Below are 14,418 nucleotides of genomic sequence, written 5' to 3'. Positions count from 1 at the left end.
ACTCCATAACCTGTGACAGTGCTCAGTCACCCTCACAGTAAAAAAGTGTTTCCTGATGTTCAGGAGCAAACTCCTGTGTTTCAGTTTGTGCCCGTTGCCTCTTGTCCTGGCACTGGGCACCGCTGAGAAGGGCTGGCTCCATCGTCTTTGCATCCTCCCTTCAGGTATTTGCATACATTAATAAGATTCCCCCCTGAGTTTTCTCTTCCCTAGGCTGAAGAGTCCCAGCTCTCTCAGCCTTTCCTCATATGAGAGGTGCTCCGGTCCCTTAATCATCTTAGTGGCTCTTTGCTGGACTCTCTCCAGTATTTCTCTCTGGTACTGGGGAGCCCATAACTGGACGCAATACTCCAGGTGTGGCCTCACCAGTGCTGAGCAGGGGGATAGGATCACCTCCCTCGACTTGCTGGCGACTTGCTGTCTAATGCAGCCCAGGCTGGACAGCCCGGCATGGGCACACTGCTGCCTCAGATTCAGTTTGGTGTCCGCCAGGATCCCCAGGTCCTTCTCTGCAAAGCCATTTTCCAGCTGATCGGACCCCAGCATGTAGCATGTACTGGTGCATTTGTCCCCTGTAGCAGATAGTTGCCCACTACTATCACTTACTGCTCCCTCCTGGTGGTCTGGCATGGTTGAGGGTTAAGTGGCCCAGATGCTTTGCTTGAAAGCACATCTGGCTCTTCTTCAGTTTTGAGGGCAGAGAACCTGTTTCATAGTTTTAAGCCTTTAGGTGGACTAGGAGCCTTCCTCTTGGTGCCAGAAGTCCCCAGCTTCCTTTCTTCACCTTCCCCAGAGGTGGCACTTACCATTATACTAGGGATGGAAGGGATTTGGTCTTCAGACGAAGACCAAATACAAATGAGGCTTATATTCAGTGGTATGTACTGTTTCTTCTGCAGACTTGCTTTAAGTGAATTCTACACATCTGCAGTTCCATTTGTTACTTGTTTGGCTTTTAAAACTGCTTTTACACATAAAATTATTTTAATACTTGAGAATTCAATAGCACCTTTATGCACAATACTTGTATGGTGTATGACCTGCCCCAAATGAAGTGCTGCTTGTCCAAAAGTTTGCAGGAATGAGAATTTTGTAGTTATTGTGTTCCAATCTCAAATTCAGACCAAATGTCTCTTCCTTTTTGCAGTTTACACAGTACTTCATTAGTTTCTTTGTTTTCTCCACAAGGGTATACATCCATATCATTCCTTAAGTTACACTAGCGGAGATACAGCTACAGATTCACCAGTGCACGTTGGCCGATCTGGAATGGCAGTCAAAGAAAGTCCAAGAAAAGAGAGTCTGCTCAGCTATCTTACTGGGAGTTTTCCTAGCCTGCATAATCTTTTGGAAGGGACTCCTCAAAGAAGTACAACTGCAGTTAAAAGTAGTTCTTTAACAAGAACAGGTATGATGTAGCATAAGTAAGCTAAAGGGAGGGGAAGGAAGGATTGATTTTATTTTAATGATTTAGAAAAGGTACTATAATTTCACTATGAGTTACCATTTCTGTTTAAGATCCCACCTCCTCCTTCCCTTGCCCCAGGTAAGAATCATAGTTTTTAATAGCAGTTCCTAGACATCGCTGCACCATACCATTTCCTAGAAGCAAACAGCGAGTACATCAGGTTGGGAAAAGAAATGACAACTAACAAAATAAATAAAATATTTTCCTTTTACTTAGCCTTACTACGTTTTGAGTATAATACATAATTACTTAAGTGCGTCTTTTAGAATGAATAAGGAAATGAAGTGATCATTCTGTATTTGTCTTTTTTTCTTGACCTTGTAAGTAGCTCAAAAAGCAGACTAAAATTAATGTTCCAATAGCTTAGTTTGTGTATAATAATTCGCAGATTTTTAGTAATGGTCTTTTGAACAAATGTGTTTTGTAGAAGTTTGAAATGCATACATTGAAATTTTCATGTTCTATATTATTGTTCAGAGTGCATTGTTATAATTTATATAAAGAAACCCAGATAAGTCCGATACTGCATTTTCTCTAAAACCTCTCTCCTTTGCTGTCAGGGAATGAAATATTATTCAGAAAAAAAGGTATTTTGGTTTCTTAATATCTCCTTTCCTCTAATTAATGGTAGAGATGAACAAATGCAAAGATGCTTGTAGTGCAACATCCATTAGTGTCATAGTATAACTTAGTAGCACCTGTAGTGCTGCTTGACAAACAATTTACTGGAATAAACCTTGAGGATTAGGCTTATTTTAATAGTAAATATATATTGTCAGTAAAATTATGCTGTGTTCCTGTTTTTTGCTGACTTTGATACAACAAATGCTAAAGCTTCTGATTTATCTGTATAGGAAATACTGTGGCCACAGACATGTTATCTGAACATCCTTTGCTGTCTGAACCATCTTCTGTGAGTTTCTATAACTGGATGTCCAATGCTGTGGGCAACAGAGGAAGTGTAGTACAAGAAAGTCCGGCCACCAAATCTGGACACAATAGTCTTCCAACAGGTATTGCTAATTACAGCTGAATTTAAGAGATTATTCCGAGTTGGCTGTTCCTGTGTTTACCACATTCTTTCTGAAAGTAATTGAGCAAGTGACTTAAGTTCAACAGATGTAAATACTACTTGTGGGACTTCTCAGTAAACTGGAAAATGAACAAATGTGATTTAAGCAAAACTGTTGTTTTCATTTCGCTCACCCTGCCTCCAAAAATTTAGCTTTTTCTTACATTTGGAACTGTAAATATAGCTTCCAAAACCATGTGTAGCTGCAAAAGCTAAGCCATAAAATCATCCTTAGTTGCAGAGTTCCTTGGATCTTGTTAGTTACTTTTAATCTAATTTGCATATTCTGTTTTTATGATGAAGATTTTGTACATTGGAATCCTTGCTCTTTCTCAGTTCAATTTTGAGACTAAACCTAAATATCTGTTTTGAGAGTAGCATTCTTCAGGGATGGGAAGTGGTCAACTGGTATAAGGGAATAGAGAAAAGAAAATACACATTACTGAAAGTCTTAAGTGTATTAAAGAAACAGATATGTAACAACTTATTGCAGCTTATTTATTATTCTTGTAAGCCTGTCATCATTCATAATCCTCAAATGTGTGTATCATAATTTTCATTTTCACTAACACTAAATTTGAATGTTTCTTCCATTAACAGTCCTTCAACCGTAATGTATTAATTTTAGGCAATAATAAGTTGTTTTTCCTACAAAACATCTTTGTGCTGTACATATTGCTTAACTGGTGTGGCTCCTCTGTAAACTGCAATGTTTTTCTCTGCAGAAAAATCATAGAGTAGAAGTATAGCTTTCAAATTTCCGCCCCCCCCCCCCCCCCCCCCCGCCAGAAAAAGCTGTATTTTTTCCTACTGAAACTATAACAGTTTGTTCACAAGCTCACATTCCTGAAATCAAGACTTAGTGATTTTAACTCGGACGCGTAGCTATCCAAACCATTTTTCTGTGGAGGCGTGTAGTTGTGGCTGTCTGATAAGTGCTGTAAGCTTAAGTTTTGAAGAATCAGGATTAATTTACATTGGCAGAGCAACTCTGTCGCTGGACTCAGATGTCCAGACTCAAGATGCAGGCGATTCAGCATCGCTCTGCCCTTGTGCTACAAGTCTGATTGTTCGTGAATTGAGCAACTGCAGGGAAGTGGCTGTCCATAGTCATTTTTATGAAGAGCGTATTTGGCTAGAGACTAATCTATAGAGATCTAATTAGTGGACCTTGCATTGGGACTAATAAAACCCAGAAGCTTATAGCACATTGAAAGCTAAAAGCAAGTATCTGCAACTGTGGATAATCTTTCTTTTTGTTGGTGGTATAGGCTACTCAGCCTATATTTCAGTTTAAGCAGGAGTTAAGTACCAAAGTACCCTATAGAACGCAATACAGACAAAAGGCCTTGGCAAGGAGGGCAAAAAGAAGGAAATAGTTTTGTGCTTTCCAAATATGAGTTGGACTATCTCTATTTCAGCAATATCAGGCAGTTTCTTTATCCTAAATGCCACTTTTGTGAGGTATAGACCTGACTAGTGCTCAGACTTTCTATGTGTATGACATGTGTTTCTCTATAATTAATCTTGCTGAATTAATAGAGTTGGTGGTGTTGAAATTTGCTGTTGTGTTAGTGTTCCATGGGTATTTATTTTTCAGGTGTGGCACCCAATCTTCCTACTATACCCTCTGCTTCAGACTTCAACACAGTTTTGTCCAGTGACCAGAACACCCTGGATGGCACACACTCACAGCACAGCACCAGTCAGGATGACATTGCAGGTGTAGAAGAGGGTAACCAGGGGTTTCCTGCTGTCCAGCTAGCAGATGCACAGGTAGGGGTGGTTTGCTGATGTATTTTGGAGTTCTGTAGGGAAAAACTAGTTATTACTTAACGTTATCCTTTTTTTGTACATGTTTCTTATGCATTCCTGTGCAAAGATGGAAGACTCAAGAAACCTCTGAGGTGTCCCATAACAAACTTTATGAATGGTGATTAATAGAGCATTGTTTTATAACTTCAAAGAACATATTGGAGCATTTATGAGATTAACCTAGTTCTCCAGATTACTTTTTACTGAGGGGAACATGCAGAAGCCTTGCTCCCATAGCTAAGCATTCAATGCTAGCTTGCTGTGTAGTCAATCTTTTTACTCAAAAAGTTCATAGAGCTTCTCCTTTTTATCCCCCTTCTTTCTGTTTTACAGCACTGTCAATAAAACTTAAAAATGTTCTATATTATGTAGCTGACATTGTAAATATTGTAGATCAACAAATGATGGAGGAAGAATGTAGGAATAATCTAGACAATAAATAGTAAATCGGTGGGTTTTGTTTTGTAGGTTGTTTTCAAACCTCTTCTAAGTTACACGGGAATTCAGTCTCAGGATGCAATGCCACTCTGCTACAGAATGTACTTCGGAGAGTACCTTTCATTCTCAGGAACTTTGGACTGCCTAAGAGCAGATATTGTTGATTCAGATACAGCAAAGGAAAGAAAAAGCAAGCGAGCTCGAAGGTATGTTGTGAGATGTTTGAAAATATGTATATTGGTTAAAGAACAGAAATCAGGTTTTTCATATGAATCCCAAAGCACTTCTATAGAATAAGGAGTAGTCCTTTATTCTTTTAATCTTATCTGTTTTGTCTTCCTGTTAGAATATTTTTTTTTTAATCTTCCTATGGGATGGTTTGGAAATTTTAAGTTGATTTGAATCTTAGCTACTTTTGAAAATTGGAGACTGGGGAAGGGACAGCTAATGGGAGTAATAGTGGGGGAAATTTGAGAGGCTCTTAATTGCTGTTTTGTAATTAATACTGTAAATAAGGTTGTTACTTTCGGTGTAAATGCTGAACCTTCCCCCTGCACTCCCCCGCTGATTTTGGGCAAAGCTTTAGGTTATGATGGAAAGAGTGCATGCCAAACTAAGTTTACGTAGAACTTAATGATTACTATGTTAGTAGCACGCAGTATGGAAGTATAAGAGTTCATTTTTTTTATATTTAGAACTATGGTAAGAGGGTGATATCCGAAAGGAAATAAAAGGTTGGATTCAGTAAATTAGACGCACCGCTATGTAAGAAAGGTATTTGACTCCCATAAAAAGAAACAAAGTAGTAACTTCTACCTTCTCTTTCCTTAGGCAAGGAGCTGTCAATCTTCCTCCTCTTGAATTCAAACCAGCTTTGATGTTAGAAACTTTCAGTATTAGTGCTGTTGTAATGGAAAAATCCATGTGCACGCCTCATAACTCCACCAATGCCCTTTCTTTTCATGACTTGAATAAACGCTATTATAATACTTTTCACTGTAATTTTACAATTTCTTGTCAGTCCATAAGCCAGCATGTGGATATGGCACTGGTTCGTCTCATTCATCAGTTCAGTACAATGATTGATGATATCAAAGCCACGCAGACGGACATCAAACTTAGCAGATACACAGCTGGATCAGCATCTCCGACACCTACTTTTAAAACCCGGAAACACAGAGACTTCCGCTCTTCTGATTTCAGCCGAAGCTCTCGAGGAAGTCTTAATGGAGGTAACAGAGTGAACAACACCAAGAACAAACGAACAAACAATGAGAACAATAAAAAAGAGTCTCGAAATAAGAATTCCTTGGGGAGGTCAGAAAGAAGAACTTCTAAAGTGTCCAGGAAAGGTTCAAAAGATGTGGTTGACCACATGACTATTCATATGGATGACTCTGATTCTATCACCGTGTCGGAACAGAGCGAACCTTCTGCTGAGTGCTGGCAAAATATGTATAAATTACTGAACTTCTATTCACTCATTTCTGATCCAACCGGGATTTTAGAAAAGTCTTCTGAAACTTTCGGGCCAACAGGTAAACTCGTTCATGAATCCAAATACTTGAGACTGCGTGTTTTTGCTCGAGTATATTCTTCTAAAGCTTGATCATAAGGCGGTTTTTGAAAGTTGCCCACCCCATATAACTTGGATCAAAGGGGCAAGTGGCGAGGATGGCGAGGGAGCTTGTAATTAGTTTACCAAGATGGTGTACAAAAGAAGAAAATTATTTTCCTGGCTTTACAGTATGCTTTGATTCTTTCAATGCTAGACTTAGTCAAATATGTTGATTGGTTTTAAATTCAGTCCCTTGATATTCTTGTGCAGCTCTGTTAATCTGGATTTGCACTGGGTATGGGACTGTGTTAAAAGGTTAACTTTTCTGGTTCGTTGTGTACAGAGTGGATTGAGTTTGTTGCTCCCTAGGTGCTATTTTGTTTTTAAGCGGCTAATGGAAATGCTGTATATTTCTGTGAAAATATGTAAGTGCATACATAAGCGATCCTGAGGGAGATAATTTCTGCCCTGGGAATGACTGACTAAGAAAATAATCTGTGAACCTAGCTTTGAGAGAAGAAAAGGTGAAATACTGATTTTGGTAAAGTCTAGCGAAGATTACAGGTGTTTCAGCTGTGATTTCACCCAAAGCTTTGAGATCTGGGGTAATCGTTGCTCTCTATTTCAAATGTATTTTAGCACAGCAGAGTAAATTTGAGAGCTGACTTAGCATCATTCTTTTTGTTGGTCAACTTAGGTTGCTGTAAATATGCAGGGGATGGTATAGTTACTAGTTAGGGATGTTTTCTTTGGACTTCTTTTAACCAGAGAATGAAAAACTGAGAAAATGTCAAATGAGAGCTTCTGTTAAACAGAGGGCAGTATCTTTCATGCACAGAATATCATATCCACAGCTATAATATCTGCACAAAATGTAGATTTTCATTGTTTTTATGCTCTGAGTGTTGAAAAGGAAAACTTGCTCATCCAAAACTAAATTATAAGAACCTTTGGCTGTGAAATGATCAAAAAGAAACAGGACAATTGGAAACTGTCAGAGCATTTTTATTGTATAACAATAAAATCACATAAATATGAATATTTATATAACGTACATAAGAATGCATCTATGAATAATAATTAAATCACATCGCTCATTATTATCCCCATTGTGTCTTGGATTTGGTTCAGTTGCAATGTTACTAGAGTGGAATAAGCGAAGCACAGATCATTTGCCTAAAGAGTTCGCTTGATGTGCAAGATACATGATCCTTGGTTTCAAAACCAAATCTAAATCGGATATGCCAAGGGTTTCCTGTAAAGTATCCTTAAATAACTCCGTTGTATTTTTGTAGGTGTTCGAAGCCCAACCGAACCTGCCTGTAGAGTGGTGTTTGAGAACGAACAGGATAATGGCAGAGACACGCAGAGGAAGCGCAGCCTGGTGACTTCGGAGCCACAGCACGTGACTCTCATCGTCTTTGGAATCGGCATGGTGAACCGAACCCACCTGGAGGCAGACATTGGCGGTCTAACGATGGAATCTGAACTGAAGAGAATCCATGGCAGTTTCACCCTGAAAGAAAAAATGAAAGGTGGGATAAGCTAAAATGTACTCTGTAATTAAATTCACTGGCAGCTTTACATGTTTATGTGCGTGCGCATACCTATACCAATGCGTATGTATGTGCATGTGTAATATGTTTTGTTTGTAAATAGATGTACATTATGTCTGTGTGTGGAGAGTATAATAATATTCAACAAGTTCTTTTAAAAACTATTACTAGGATGCTGAAGGATTTTTAAAGGATGCAAGATTTTCAGAAAGTGCTGTGAAGGAAATTCTTTTAGAAGATAGTCTCTCATTTTCAAAAGCTTTCTTCTCGTCACAATTTAAATTCGATATTACTTAATGTGACTACTAAAACTGTAATTTTTCAATTATTTTCCTGCTACTATATTTTTGAAAGCAGTAGGCATACCTGGAAGTATTTTACTGAATGAAATGCTGTTAAGTATCTTTTTTTCTTAAAGATGTCCTACATCAAAAGATGACTGAGACATGTGCCACTGCTCACATAGGAGGTGTCAATATCGTCCTGCTGGAGGGAATTACCCCAAATATCCAGTAAGTATGAAGCCTGACAATTTAAGATTGTTCAAGTGCATAGAAGTTGTATGACAGTAAAGGTATGTAGCTTAATATGGAGAAAGCATTGATGATATGTCTTCAGGTAGAATCCGTGAAGTCATAGAGTTTGGTGGCAACTATGCAACTGTTGCAGAACTGGGCTTCAGTTTGACTTGTAAAGCTAATTGCATGTGCCCATTGATAGGAGCCTTTTCTATGAAAGGCGTATCTGAGTAAGTGCGAAGGAATATAGTGAACGTATTAGTAGGTTTCAGTCTAGGGCACCCAATCGCACAAGTCTGAGACATAGTTACATGAATATGAATACTCCTGTTCCTTTCTATTTCTAGTAAAAGATATTAGTAAGTTCAGAACTGATTGTAGGATCACAGTGTAAATGGGTAAGTGATCTGACTGACAAATTGTAGGTGACCTGTCCTCGTGTAAAAAGAAAGAAATTAAATTTCATGTAATCAGAGCTTTCTGCGCTAATTTTATTCCATGTGGTGTACACATAGAAACTTTATCACATAGCGTGTATTGTTTCTCTTATGCTTCTGATTGCTTTTTGAAGCAAGGTTATAGGTTCCACTAAACCATACAAGATTTTTAGGGAGTATTTAACCTACTGGTGCTGATTATTCCTATTATAGATCTTAATCTATATTGTTTCTTTAATAGATATCTTTTTCAACTCCAATGATGCATGATTCTTTGTGTTATTTTTACAGTTCTAATACCCATTCTTCACCCTTCATATAATTGACACAACTTGGCAAGGGCCGGGGGGAGAATCACTTTTTGTGCATGAACATCTTGAATGACTTGCTCAGCATCCACATTGGTTTGGGTTTTTTTTGCCAGGTTCACAAACTCAGAAAGGGCATGCATTATTTTTCTTTGTTTTGAGCTGAACTACTTTCTGTTTGAGTTGCAAAACAACAGTTGAACTACAACTCTGTGTAGCGTAGATCACCCTCACGCAGTTTGAGTGTTAGCTGGGTAACCCTCAGTATGTGATCTGGTTTTAGAATATTGATGTAGTAGAAAAGGGGATAAATAACGTGACTTGGGTTTCTCTCTCCTTTTAATTCCTGTTTAGTTTGGAAGATGCTATATAGAACTTAAAACATACCGAATTTTATTAATGCCCCCAGCTAAATTGCTTCCGATAAGCATGTTTCAGAGGGATAAATAAAAGTTCTAATCTGACAGCCATGTAGGGTTTCTGAAGGCAGCTGAGATTCTTCATGTCTGTTTTACATCATAATCTTACTAAGCTTCCATATAGGGAGGGTACAAAAGGAAAGGGGGAAAATAATGATAAATCTTTAATAACAACAACAGCAAACAACAAACCCTAATAAAACCAAAACCTTCAACTTGGTAAATTTGAAAGTAAGTGTCATATTGTGGGTTACAAGTAATTAACTGACTAATTTTGCATGAATGTTTATTCTTTATTTGCTTTGTTTTTGTTTTTCTTGCTTTCTCTTCAATCTTCATCTGTAGACTGGAGGATTTTCCTACATCTCCTACAAGCACAGCCAAACAAGAGTTTCTGTATGTGATATTATTACATTTAATAGTTTTGCAATTAACTCTGTGTTGTGTAGCTAATGGCTGCATTCCTACTGTGTGTGATTGTGTAGGCAGATGTTGCTTGGATACATTTTAGTTTAACATCTAATATTACCTAGATAACCTTTTAATGTAGCCTGCTGAATATCTGTCAAAAAAAGCCCTTGTAAATATTAACAATCTAGATTTAGGGGCAGATATTGCACTATACGGTCACTACTGTAATGCTAGAATGGTTTCACTGGCTGTTAAGTTCTTTAGATCTGCTTCTATGCTTATTTTAATGAGGTGAAATAATGCTGATAAATATAAAGGAACAGACAGGTTAGATTTGCTTTGAACTTGGTAAGGAACTGCTGTGCTTGGAGTACCTGTTGTGATTTCAGCATGACTAGGACCATTCCTTTTGCCTTTATTTACCTCTGTGCTGGGTTTAATTACTAGGCACGCTGTCCAGGTTACGCTAACACAAAATGTTTTCCTTAAAACTACGCCTGTGCATCTACTGCTAATGAAGGTGACCCTCTTCATTCCCCCAGATCCGTATGTGTGAATGTAGGTCTTCTCTCTCACAAAAGATGCAATGTTTTCTTTCTAGTTGCTTTCTTACTTCCTGATGCTAAAGTCCAGAGGGTCTCACTGGGATAGTGATCAAGGTGGGAAATGGTACACTGGCAGCCTAGAAGCCCTGTTACACAATGACGCTGCAGTACTCTGAGAAGAAAAGTTATGTAGCCAAAAATTGTGAGGCTCTTCTTTCTCTCCCCCCGCCCCCCGCCCCTTTTTTTTCCCCAAAGCAGTATTCTGAGCATGGGTTTCTTTTGCTGCTTTAGACCACCAATGCATATCTTTCAGAAGGACTTCAATGCTGTTTGTTATAGCATTTGTGTATATTCAGTGTTGTGAATATAGGTATAACTTTAAAATGTCCTTATAGGTGGTAGCTCTGGAAGGAGAGGTGATGGACTGTAAAACTGCAAGTGATGTAAAGAAAATATTCATTTTGTTGTTCCTTTTTGTCTGGTAGCAATGTTAAACCAGCAAAAGAAAGTACTTTTTTGCGTAGTGCATCACTGAACAGTTGAATTTATTGTCATATGATGTGGTCAACAAAAGTATAAATGATTAAAAGGATTGGACAAATCCATGTAGGATAGGTCTGCTGGTGAGTCATGAATACAGTACAGTCTCTGGCTCAAAAGTAAACCCCTAGTGGCTGGAATTAAGGGAAGGATCACTTTATTTATGCCCCAAGTATCTGCTATTGCCTGAATTTTCATTTGACTCAGTGTGGTAGTTCCTGTGTGTGTTACAGGCCTCCTGCTGACGTTTTTTCCCCCCTTTTTCTAACATTCCCAAAAATCCGTTAGGTTGAGTGCTGGCCTTGTAGCCAGTTCTGTAGTGGGATAAAGACTTTTTTCACAAATTTTTCTGGAGAGTGGTTATTTATGGAATTGATGCAAGAGCATAGAACTATTTCTGAATGCATTACTGGTATATAACTTAAATATCGATTATTGATTTTAATAATATTCAACCAGATCTTTTTTAGGTGTATCACCATGGGTAAGCAAACTGCAGATGTATAACGTGCAGTGCTCGTTCCAAATACATTTGCTTCTAACTTCTACAGAAAGATAGGTTAAGACTAGACTGTCTCTCTGGAACAGGTCAGGAAGAGATCTTGCAACTTGCCTTAAGTGGAAAGTTGTTCTTGTGATGCTTGAATAGCTAATGTAGTAGTAGTTTGTATTACAGATGGGGGAAAAAATGTATTCCTGATTGGCTTCACAATTGTTCAGTCAGAATGGTAGCAGGAAGAGAGTAGGAAATAAGCAAACATCAATAGAGAAATGATTGTGGTGTTTTCTTTTAAAAAGGTGGATTTAAATGAGTCTGCCCTTTTCTTTGTTTATTTGTATGTTTTTCTGAAAATACTTGTGCATTAAGATTTGTATCCTCCTTCATACTTGTGTAAATTCTTCAAATATTTTGAAATCGTTTCTACTTGACAGTCTACTGTTTCTACTTGACCCTAAAATATTAGTCCATAACCGCTTTAGGTCGCTTGTAGCTCTTGCGTAGCTGTGAAAATCTGAAAATGTTTCTAGAGCTTCAGCTTAATCTGCTGTTGATAGGCCTGTGGTTGCATTACAGTGCTGTGTATTTCTTCATTATAAGCAGAAGGATGATGTCTCTCTTTTTTTATTTCCACACCTGGGATGCTTTGGGCTAGCTGATATTTCAGCATCAGAATAAGGGATGTTAGTGTTAGGGCTTCACAGAAGAAACATTACTTAGGGAGTAGAATTCATAGAATATTGTAGCTTTCACCATGAAACCAAACCATCTTTAGAACCATTTAAATCGTGATACAAAAAGTATTTTAGTTATGCTCCTTAAAGTGTATTATTTGAGAAACTTTCATTGAATGTTGCGATTTTTTAGAGTCTATTTTTCAGACATTTTAGCTAAGGTACTGCATCTTCACAACTATGTGTCTTTCTCTCTGAGGCTGTAATATTCTGTGCTGGCTACATAATATACTTCCATTGGGTAACCCTCCAGTAATTGACCTTAGATGAGAAACGTTAACGTGTTACCCCGTGTATCTTTTTTAATAGGAACTTAGTGAATTCTGATATGCCAAAATTTCATTTTGACACCAAAACCTGTCAGTTTTGTGCAGCTGTATTTTTATCTTGGGTAACCATTGTGAACCATATCCTCCTTAACATTAAAATAAAGTTTGAACTTCATATTTTGGAATAGTATGTGTCAATTAAACGTCGGTATTAATTCACAAACGCATTTATCACTTGCGATGTATTTATTGCTAAGTGAGTATTTCCTCCATTGACCTTTTTGGATGCCAAAATCAGATTTTACTAAGTCTTCTTATGAAAAGGATGATTCAAGATTATTCCTGAAAAGGAGTTGAAATGGAAGGCTCTTGTTTGTTTCCATGTGTGAAAATTGGTCTGTGTATATGCAGTCTAGTGTGTATAAACTCAAATGATTTTACATTATGCAAGAATAACAGTTTAACAGGTATTTTTGCAATGCATGACTTGTAGTTCTCTTAAATGTAGTGTAGTTGTTTGTGGCATGTAGTGCATCTGTGTGTGTAAAGTGAAAGAAAAAGGAATGTGTATGTAGTTTATAAACAAAATCACTTACATGAATACTTTAAAATTCAGCTAACACTTATAAACCCATTTTAACATAAAATTCCAACTGTTTTGAAAGACGTGCAAATAAATCCTATTTCCTTTTCTGCTAGAACTGTCGTGAAATGCAGTATTGCCAAATCCCAGGCCCTGTATAGCGCCCAGAGAGGGCTGAAAACAAACAACGCTGCTGTGGTCAAAGTGGGAGCCATCAGCATCAACATTCCTCAGCACCCTGCCACGCTGCACAGCATGATGGTGCGCAGTTCTCACCAGCTCTCCAAGCAGATTTCGGATCTCATCAGGCAACCGTCAGCTGCGTAAGTGCTGCTCGCATGGCGCTTCCGAATGCCGCTGGTTGCCATCCAGTTATGGGCTTGTGCTATTTTGAACGTATGTGGGAGAGTCAGGCTAGTCATGTATCATACTAAAACAACAAAAAGTATTTTCTGATCTTTGTCTTGGTAACTAGGCCCCAGCCTACCAAAGAAGATGTTGCGACTCCTTTGCCCTCTGAAAAGACGCCAACAAGTATTAATCAAACACCTGTTGAAACAAATGAATTTCCACAGCTGCCAGAAGGCTTAGAAAAGAAGCCTATTGTTCTTAAATTCAGTGCCATGATAGATGGTATAGCTATTGGAGCAGCGCTCTTGCCCTCTCTAAAGGCAGAATATAAGATGGGAAGAATGAGGAGTCACGGAATGACAGGTAACAGTTCTCTGAAACTTTAAAAACGTTATGGCTTTTAGTTTGGCCTTGCCAGAAGCATCCAGGAGGACTCGATATTTCTGTTGAATTATAGCTAGAGCTTTGAATCTGTTGCTATTGGCTTATTTTTTTGAATGTGGACTTCAATCAGATGGGGCCATATAGGGACTTTACACTGTTGTTGTTATACACAATTGCCAGAGGCAGAATACAAGAGCAGATGAAGACATGTATGCATTCATATACAGCTTCCTCCCGGGAAGCTTCCCTCCGACTGCTAAAATCAGTTTATGATCCTTAATTAATTAAATTCTGATTCGTAAGGCTACTTGAGAATACTTTTATAGGGCCTTAGTACAGATGAGGTGGTTTGTATGACTCTCTTCTCCATCTAATTACAGTGAAGTCTTCATTTTCTTTAAAAACTAAGAAAACCCAGAACCATGTGGGTGGATATTTATAGCTCTAGAGGTCTGTGCACTTCGATAACATTTTAAAGATTTTTTTTTTTTTTTAAATTCCAAAAGTGTTCTT

General features: G+C 38.1%; 1 protein-coding gene across 16 annotated transcripts in view; it reads left to right on the top strand.

Moving 5' to 3' along the window:
* Window positions 1–14,418, top strand: part of BLTP1 (bridge-like lipid transfer protein family member 1) — a 129,229-nt gene that overhangs the window by 70,672 nt on the left and 44,139 nt on the right. For 14 of the 16 annotated variants that reach the window (XR_012673628.1, XM_075150236.1, XM_075150231.1 and 11 more), the window contains 10 exons: window positions 1,189–1,408; window positions 2,323–2,481; window positions 4,141–4,316; window positions 4,824–4,999; window positions 5,625–6,331; window positions 7,647–7,886; window positions 8,326–8,419; window positions 9,935–9,985; window positions 13,287–13,493; window positions 13,646–13,884. Coding sequence is in view for 15 of the 16 variants with exons in the window: in XM_075150236.1 (XP_075006337.1) it covers window positions 1,189–1,408; window positions 2,323–2,481; window positions 4,141–4,316; window positions 4,824–4,999; window positions 5,625–6,331; window positions 7,647–7,886; window positions 8,326–8,419; window positions 9,935–9,985; window positions 13,287–13,493; window positions 13,646–13,884 (2,269 nt within the window). In the remaining variant the exon portion in view is untranslated. The remainder of the gene's footprint in view (window positions 1–1,188; window positions 1,409–2,322; window positions 2,482–4,140; window positions 4,317–4,823; window positions 5,000–5,624; window positions 6,332–7,646; window positions 7,887–8,325; window positions 8,420–9,934; window positions 9,986–13,286; window positions 13,494–13,645; window positions 13,885–14,418) is intronic. The other 2 variants (XM_075150228.1, XM_075150229.1) reach the window with 2 other exon arrangements.

Source organism: Calonectris borealis, chromosome 4 (genome assembly GCF_964195595.1).
Source record: "Calonectris borealis chromosome 4, bCalBor7.hap1.2, whole genome shotgun sequence".
Lineage (NCBI taxonomy): Eukaryota > Metazoa > Chordata > Aves > Procellariiformes > Procellariidae > Calonectris > Calonectris borealis.
Note: the sequence above shows the minus strand (reverse complement) of the source record. Positions and strands in the feature narration are given on the sequence as shown.